Source organism: Sinocyclocheilus anshuiensis, unplaced genomic scaffold, assembly GCF_001515605.1.
Source record: "Sinocyclocheilus anshuiensis isolate Anshui unplaced genomic scaffold, SAMN03320099.WGS_v1.1 scaffold507, whole genome shotgun sequence".
Classification (NCBI taxonomy): Eukaryota; Metazoa; Chordata; class Actinopteri; order Cypriniformes; family Cyprinidae; genus Sinocyclocheilus; species Sinocyclocheilus anshuiensis.
This window is the reverse complement of record NW_015551034.1, coordinates 157,469-166,350: the sequence shown is the minus strand read 5'-3', so window position 1 is coordinate 166,350 and position 8,882 is coordinate 157,469. Positions and strand designations below refer to the sequence as shown.

The following is an 8,882-nucleotide window of genomic DNA, read 5'->3' as shown; positions in this document are numbered from 1 at the left end:
TTAAAATAGGTCTGATATTTGAAGTCAAAAATAAGCATGAAAGTTTAACTGACACAATCCCATTTAAAGTAATGAAGATGCCAATAAACGCAGACTGACACATGTACTAAGGCAGAAAGTGCTTCCTGAGGCAGCTTCACAGAGTCATCACAGAAAGCCTGGCTACTCTGTTCACTTTTTCCCCAAGATGTTATTTGCTCTGCCTGTAACACTGCCATGCTGCCGCCATCTCCCTCATTATCTTCTGATACTGTCCTGCTGTGCTCCCAACACCTCTCTAGCGCTAAAGGGGGTTTCTCCTCCAGTGTTCTCCTTCCCCTTCCTCCTCTTAGCTGGAGCGTTATGTCTGTGGCAGAGACCTTTTCAGGTGGTCAAAGTGGTCTTGTTTTATTTACTGCTTTGTTTGGTCATGGTCACATGGCTTTCTTCCTCTTAAGCACACTTATACTTGATGATAAGACTCCAGAATGGCACACCACTTATTTACAGGAACACAAAAACATGGGAAACCATGGAAACCTTTTCTGCAGTGAGGACCATCTCAAGGCTACATTTTGGGTTGACTTTAAAATATACATAACAAAAAAAATTAAACAAAGCCCTTAACTTAGAACCTCATGATATTTTACTTTGTTTTCAAAACCCATCTTTTTCCTGATAAACAGATTTACATTATTAGTCTGTTAATTGTCTTAGCAAGGTTTTATATTCACAAGTCAAAAGTAATTCAAAAGACACCATCATATATTACGTTTTGTAACACTGATCTTAAAATATATTTTGAAACCCTTTCTAATATGAGATCACAAAATAAGAAGCTTATAAAAACAATAAAAATTCTAAAGCTTTTCAGATTTATGTAACTGCCCTAATGTATGTATAACTTTTTTATCCTGTCATTTTATTTTTTATTTATATGTTTGTATTCTACTGAAGTTCTAAGCGGCTATGCATTGTTATAATTTTTTTCTTTCTTGTTTTCTCGTGATCACGGCTTAATTTATTCGTGATCTCGACATAAAAGTTGTTTTCTCGTGATCACGACTTAACTTTTGTTAAGAGAAAACAACTTTTGTTATGTCGAGATCACGAGAAAATTAAGTCGTGATCACGAGAAAACAACTTTTGTTATGTCGAGGTCACGAGAAAATTGTTTTCTCGTGATCACGACTTAATTTTCTCAACATAACAAAAGTTGTTTTCTCCTTTTATCACAACTTAATTTTCTCGTGATCTCGACATAACAAAAGTGGTTCTTTTAACCAAAATTAAAACACAATGCATCGTGAGTCTACTGTTGCTATAGTAACGAACGCAACCTTGACGGGGACATTCTTAACCTGGCTCAATGCGTTAATTGAGAGTGTTTTTGAAAAACCAAACTCAGTATACACATTATTAGTAATTAATTATATGTACAGACAAGCAAATGGGCCCATAATAAGAACGCAATGCGTTTAACGTGTTAAGCGTTTTAACCATAGAAAACCGCTATAAGAAAAACGCATTGCGTTCACATCCTGGACTCATCTGCTTGTCTGTACATAGCCTATTATAATTTACTAATAATGTGTTTAATGAGTTTGGTCTTTTAAAAACACTCTCTAAATGCATTAAGCAACCAAGCGTTTTACAATGCCCCCTTTGAGGCGCAAACGATCAACAGATAATAGGCCTACTGTATCTTGTATTTCAGCAAATGTTGCTTCACTTAGAAATAATGTGATTTTTTTTTTCCAGAGTTAGGCTACACTACACATTGGGGAAGTCGTGGCCTAATGGTTAGAGAGTCGGACTCGTAACCCAAAGGTTGCGGGTTCGAGTCTCGTGCCGGTAGGGATTGTAGGTGGGGGGAGTGAATGTACAGCGCTCTCTCCCACCTTCAATACCATGACTGAGGCACCGAACCCCCAACTGCTCCCCGGGTGCCGCAGCAAAAATGTTTTAAAAATGGCTGCCCACTGCTCCGGGTGTGTGTTCACTGCTGTGTGTGTGCACTTTGGATGGGATAAATGCAGAGCACTAATTTCCAAGTATGGGCTACCATACTTGGCCACATGTCACGTCACATTTTATTTGTGTAATTAACATTAAATGGCCTAACAACAAATTGCATTCACCGCAAGCGCAGGTGGAGAGCCTTCAGAAGAATGCAGAGAAGAAGCCTATTCTAAAAATCTTAAGCTGCTTGGATTCAACTCGCTTTATTTTCCTCGTTCGTTTGAAATAAAATTAGGCTATATATAATAATAATAATAATTTGTTTGTGATTTTTATTAGTCATGTAGGATAGGTTGTGATATCATGTGAGTTACGAGCTTGAGATGCTGTTATGTGTGTGCGGTTTACAAAAAAATATAAAAGATTAGGCCACAACACTGTATAACATTATTGAACTAAATAATACACACATGTAAATCACATTTCTTATTAATTTATTATCTGTGTGTTGTTGTTGTCTCCGTGTACTGGAAGCTTGGACACTATAACAAATTCCTTGTATGTGCAAACATACTTGGCAATAAAGCTCTTTCTGATTCTGATTCTGATATACATTTATTAACGATAAAAGATTAAAAATAAGAAAGATGCACATTACAATTTACGTAGTTGTAAATGAAAAACTGTGATGAGTCGTGCAGCAGTAATAACATAAGATAACAGATAAAATTCCAGCATTTAACATTTATAAGTTAATTAAATGTCAGTAATGAACTGCACAAATTATAGCGATCAGGAAGAAGGTCCTCTGTCCCAAACGCATACAGTATAGTGGATATTGTATACAACTCCCCATCAATAGTTCTATACTGCCACCTGTTGTTAAGTCACGATCACAAGAAAACAACTTTTGTTATGTTGAGATCACGAGAAAATTAAGTCATGATCACGAGAAAACAACTCTTGTTATGTCGAGATCACGAGAAAATTAAGTCACGATCACGAGAAAACAACTCTTGTTATGTCGAGATCACTAGAAAATTAAGTTGTGATCACGAGAAAACAACTCTTGGGCCGTGAGCGACTGAGCGGAGCGCACACACGCATAGAGCGTGATAATACGCAGAGCTTCACACCACGTGAAAGTGAATCCTGAGCGGTGAACTAATTTTCGGCAGAGCCTATGTGACTCCGACTTCATGAGACGATGAGCATATAGACAACAGAGAGCGAATTAAATTCAGCACTTTTATTTCCAACATGCGCCCATTCATGGCTGCATATTATTTAATTCATGCAAAGTTACGTCTTTATTGGGACAGGACTTGACGGATTATCCTACGTGACTCCGTGAGTTCATCTCTATTTCTTCGAGCCAAGCTGCATAAACTGCATATCAGGCATTTATGTAATACATCTAATTTGTGCATTAATGGCTGTTATGTTAAATAAAGTTTACGAACTACAGTAAATCAAGTACCTGTGCACGCCGTTGTTGTTGCCTTGTTTCCCCTCAGACGCACTGCAATGTTGATCCTGCGCGCAATTCTCAAAACATCCACAAGATGGTGGCGTTTATCGGTGAATCCGATATGACAAAACCGATATCCGATTATTGTAAAATGCTTAAATATCTGGAAAAATATCGGTAAATCGATATATCGGTTGATGTCTATTTAAAACAGAAACATTTCCAACATTGCGACGTAACCAATTACCCCTGAACCGAACCGATTAGTGGTATACACTACTATTTAAACTTTTGAGGTCACTAAGATTCTTTTACACTTTTGAAAAAAGTCGCTTTATGTTCAACTGTAAAAATAAAGTTAAAAACAGTATTATTTTTAAATAATATTTTCTAAAAATATGAATCTATGCTTCATATTACTATTCAAAAATTTGAGGTCGAACAATTTTTTGTTCAATGTTTTTGAAAAAAAAAGTTTCTTTATTTTATTTAAAAGCATTTATTTAATCAAAAATACAGTAATATTGTGAAATATTATTACAATCTTAAGTAATTATTTTCTATTTAAATATATTGTAAAATGTAATTTATTCCTGTGATGCGCAGCTGAATTTTCAGCATCATTACTCCAGTCTTAAGTGTCACATGATCCTTCAAAAATCATTCTAATATGATGATTTACTGCTTAAGAAACATTCTTTGATGAATAGAGCAATCAAGAGAACATCATTTATTTGAAATAAAATTCTTTTGTTGCAATTGTAACATTATACATGTCACTTGTGATCAATTTAATGCATCCTTGTTGAATAATAGTATTTATTCATAAAAAAAAAAATCTCTTGAATAGTGACCTTGAGGTTAATGGAGATCTGTGAAGCCCCTCACCTCTCATGGCGTCATCCAGGCAGTACTGCAGCGGGCCGCACTCCCAGATGCCTGTCACCTCATTAAAGAACATGTTGAAGTGGATCAGAATGATCTCAAAGGTGGCACCTTTCAGCAGCGCGATCTGGTCCTCTATGATTAGAGCCCTGCCATTCAAAACACAACTTCATTATAATCTTATAAACCACCAGTGATGAATCTTTATTTCAGATGTAAGAGCCAGTATTCACCTGAACATTGCAAGCATTTTGCTGAAGTTGATTATATTCTTGATCATGTGCGTGGTGAGGTCTGCAAAATGTGGCAGAGTAGTGAAAATGACACTTTTATGTTGCTTCCGCTCTTTATTCTCAGGACTCTGAAAGCTGGAGGAAGGGGACGAGGGCGAGGAAAGGCTGATGTTCCGTTGCGTTGCATCTTCAGATGGTGTTTTGTGCATGGTTACGTGAAAGACCCTGCCACTGTTAGGTTCTAGACCGTGCTCAGAAATGGATTTCTGATCCCGATCTAAAGGCTGCGGACATAAAACCTCTGATAAAGACAGTGCTTAAAAACATATTTTCAGTTGACACATTTGTCTGAATCTCAATCGGACAATCATAATAAGGTAAATATGTTACCCGGAACTGAATAAAGTTGGTGCAAGTCATGTCGAAGGTCTTGTGATGTGCAGTGAGCAGCTCCTGTATGACAGTTTCCTGTTGAGGAGAGAGCGTTACAGGCTCCTCCTGCATCCTCTTCCTCCTGATCTGCATCCTCCGCTTCTCCACGGCCTCATCCGACATGATCACTGATGAAAAGAACCGCATGAACTGAAGTGAAGGTTACACTATGAAATTTGTATACACAATTAGGTATAAAAAAATACAGTAAAAATGGCAATATTACGAAATTGTATTACAATTTAAAAGAACTGTTTTCTATTTGAATATATTTTAAAATGTAATTTATTCCTGTGATGCAAAGCTGAATTTTCAGCATCATTACTCCAGTCTTCAGTGTCACACAACCTACAGAAATCATTGTAATATAATGATTTGATTCTCAAGAAACATTTCTTATTATTATCAATGTTGAAAATAGTTGTGCTGCTTAATATTTTTGTGGAAACCGTGATTCTTTGATGAATAAAAAGCCTAAAAGAACAGCATTTATTTAAAACTTTTGACCAATTAAATGCATCCTTGCTGAATGAAAGTATTCATTTATTTATTTAAAAAAAAAAACTAACAGTAGTGTATTATACATTAAACATGCTTATTATATTACACATGCAAGAAAATGAGTGAAGGTTGACTAGGTTGTGATAAGTGATAAGGTAAAAATCTGCAGTGCAGAACAAATGCTGTCATGTGTCATGCTGGTGAACGCACAATTTTATATTAATACAGCAAGCTGTCTTGTTGCTTGACAACCACGCGCAGCCTACAGACTAATTCAATCTTCAACAAATTACTTGGTGGAAGAACCGTTCATCACTCTGTTTACTATTATTAGGCTAATAAACGTAATCAAACATTTGTGTTTTATATCACACTGCCTTGAGCTCTGCTTTCTTAAGGATTTGGGAACACGGAAAGTAAGGCTCAAGCAAACTTACATTCCCTCTTCATGCCGATTGAGAGGCATTTCTGGAGTCGGCAGGATTGGCACTGTCTCCTGTTGCTCTTAGTGATGACACAGGCGTTCTGAAACGGGCAGCAGAGCTGTGCGGGTCGCTTAATGGCGCGCCTTACAAACAAACACACAGGTATATGCTAGAGTCAATCTTACTGACTGCAGAAAAGTAGGACACCGCAAGATACGAGCATGACTGTCTACCAGTGTATTTCATGCAAAGTATACTACAAATATATTTACATATTTATGTACTTTATAAAAATACCTGGCAATTGTACTTTTAAGATACTATACTTAAAGTCTACTAAATTGGAACAACTAATTTTGCACTTAATGCACTTTAATTGTGAGTAAGTAGTGCTGAAATCCAACTACAGAAGTATATCTGATTGTGCTAAAGTGAAACTATTGCAAGTATACTTTAGGTACACTTTAAATATCTTGCATTTGAAGACCGACATTATTCAAAGATCATACAATCCTCATCAATAGTGAGATTAAAACACATTTTAAGAAATGTGCACAAGTGATACTCCAAATAAAGTTTAATTACTGTATTATTTTTTTTTATATCAGTAAGTCTCGAGCAATATGTCAGTAAATATGGTAATAGATTTGAACTATACTTAATATGAAATAAATGTACTTTGAATATACTACTTTTTTTTACTAGGGTTAACTAGCCTACCACAGAATAGAATAGAATAAATATAATAGAACAGGTCAAATGTTAGCTCACATATAATCAGAGGAATGCATTAGGAAGGCATTTTTGGACCCCCTCGTTTTAAATATCCGTTTTGTCCCAAGCCCTGGTTAAAGTGTTAGTTCACCCAAAAATGAAATGTATATCATTATTTACTCACCCTCATGTCTTTACAAACCTGTATGACATTGTTTTAAAGAGCTAATAAAAATATTTTAAAGAACATTTTGGCTGTTGTAGTCAACGCAATGAAAGTCGATGGGGTCCAAGACAACACTTCAAAAATATCCTTTGTGTTCCACAGGAGAAAAAAAACATCATACCGGTTTGCAAAGACATGAGGGGGAATAAATAATAAAAAAAATGTTTTATTATTTTTGTGTGGGCTATCGATTTAAAACCAGACCCTGCTGTCTATTAATTATAATATTTGTCTGTATATGACAACAATGATCCAAAAGAGCAGCAATGTCAATAGTGGCTAATATTGCTTTCTTAAAAAAGCATTTGGATATTCACATCTTTTGTACATTAACCAGTATAATTCTCATGTTTTTAAAAATGCTGAAAGCACCCTGGGAAACAAACAATTACCATGTGACTGCAGTTGGACACATACGATGTGTTGTGAAGCGTGTGGGCTGGCCACAAATTCAAATGTGCTACTGTACCCTATAATTACTTTATTTTTCAAAGGCTGCTTACAAAAAAATTATGCAAATCACAACAGTCAAAAATTGAATGATGATTTTTAAAGCTCTGTGTACATCCTAAAGGTCATATTTCACATTTTCAGCTCAGTAAGCAAACCATTTCTCCAAGGTTTGTTATAAAAACTATTGGACACACTCCGCAAATATATTTTAACATACATATCCTTGATGTCCTTTTGTCAAGTTTTGTTCCTACACAAAAAGGTTCCTCAAAGGACCTTTCAGTCAACAGTTTCTGCATTTGTCATGGAACCATCAATGCCAATTATATGGAACCTTCATTTTTAAGAGTGTACTGGGAGGGTTGGGTCAACTGGATCAATTATTAAAAGTACAGTTCATCAAAAAATGACAATTCGGTAATCATTTAGTCATTTACTCCCCCTCTCAGCTTGGACTTTCTGCAAAACATCTCAGTAGAAAGAAAGCCATACAGGTTTGGAAGGACATGAGGGGGAGTATATAATCCTCAATTACAATTCCTCCACACATCTGTTGAAGGAGGAGCAGCTGGGAAAAATCAGTTTGCTCACTCACCTGAAGAAGCCCTTGCAGCCCTCACAGGTCATGGCGTTAAAGTGGTAGCCTGTGGATTTGTCGCCGCATACTTGACAAATTTTGGGCTCATCATCCTCCTCTGTTTCTTCCTCAGACCCATCACCATGTCCCGAGTCGTCCAGGGGAGAAAGCTCCTCCAATTCTTTACTCATCCTGAGCTGAAATAAGCACTGCAACAAAAGGCACACATCACTATATCCTCTCATTACCACCAATGACGTCTCTCCTAATAATGAGTTCAAGTAGAGATGACTTCATAAATCTGAAAAGCAAAAGCTGCTGAGCATCCAAAATTACGCTGCATTCACTAAACTACTACAGATTAATTTACTATGACTCCAAAGAAGAAATAGGTGGATGGATAATTAATTACCATTAAACATACAGCACTATGACCACAATCAATATCACTTCCTCATACTGTACTGCACTGCTGTCAATACCGGCTCCTGCTTTAATCTTAACCTTTTGCACATCCTCATAATATTTGCACAACTGCAGCATCTGCCTCCAGCACACAATATCTAGAGACATAATATTTGCACTGCCTCAGTACAGAATGGTCATATTTTGAATTGCCTTGGTCTACACATTTCACACGAAGCACCTTTGTGTCCGTTTAGCATTTGTTATACCTTTGCATATTTTATTTTTGTAGCACTTCATATACACTCTTAAAAATAAAGGTGCTTCAAAAGGTTCTTCACAGCGATGCCATAGAAGAACCATTTTTGGTTCCACAAAGAACCATTCAGCCAAAGGTTCTTTAAAGAACCATCTCTTTCTTACCTTTTTGTAATCTGAAGAACCTTCTTTTGCCACAAAGAAGCTTTTGTGAAACAGAAAGGTTCTTCAGATGTTAAAGGTTCTTTATGGTACCATTTAGACAAAAAGACTCTTCTATGGCATCGTGAAGCACCTTTATTTTTAAGAGTGAATATATATGTGTAAATGTACTCCACATACACACACACACACACGTACA

At 36.3% G+C, this 8,882-nt stretch overlaps 1 protein-coding gene across 4 annotated transcripts in view; it reads right to left on the bottom strand.

The window, feature by feature from the left end:
* The window catches only part of LOC107661291 (nuclear receptor subfamily 1 group I member 2-like), a 33,928-nt gene that overhangs the window by 7,759 nt on the left and 17,287 nt on the right, over positions 1 to 8,882 (bottom strand). For 2 of the 4 annotated variants that reach the window (XM_016450792.1, XM_016450791.1), the window contains exons 2-6: positions 7,877 to 8,067; positions 5,901 to 6,031; positions 4,921 to 5,090; positions 4,531 to 4,814; positions 4,301 to 4,446 (exon numbers count right to left, since the gene is read on the bottom strand). In XM_016450792.1, the coding sequence (XP_016306278.1) occupies positions 4,301 to 4,446; positions 4,531 to 4,814; positions 4,921 to 5,090; positions 5,901 to 6,031; positions 7,877 to 8,049 (904 nt within the window). In that variant the 5' untranslated portion in view covers positions 8,050 to 8,067. Of the gene's footprint in view, positions 1 to 4,300; positions 4,447 to 4,530; positions 4,815 to 4,920; positions 5,091 to 5,900; positions 6,032 to 7,876; positions 8,599 to 8,882 lie in introns of those variants that run through there. The other 2 variants (XM_016450789.1, XM_016450790.1) reach the window with 1 other exon arrangement.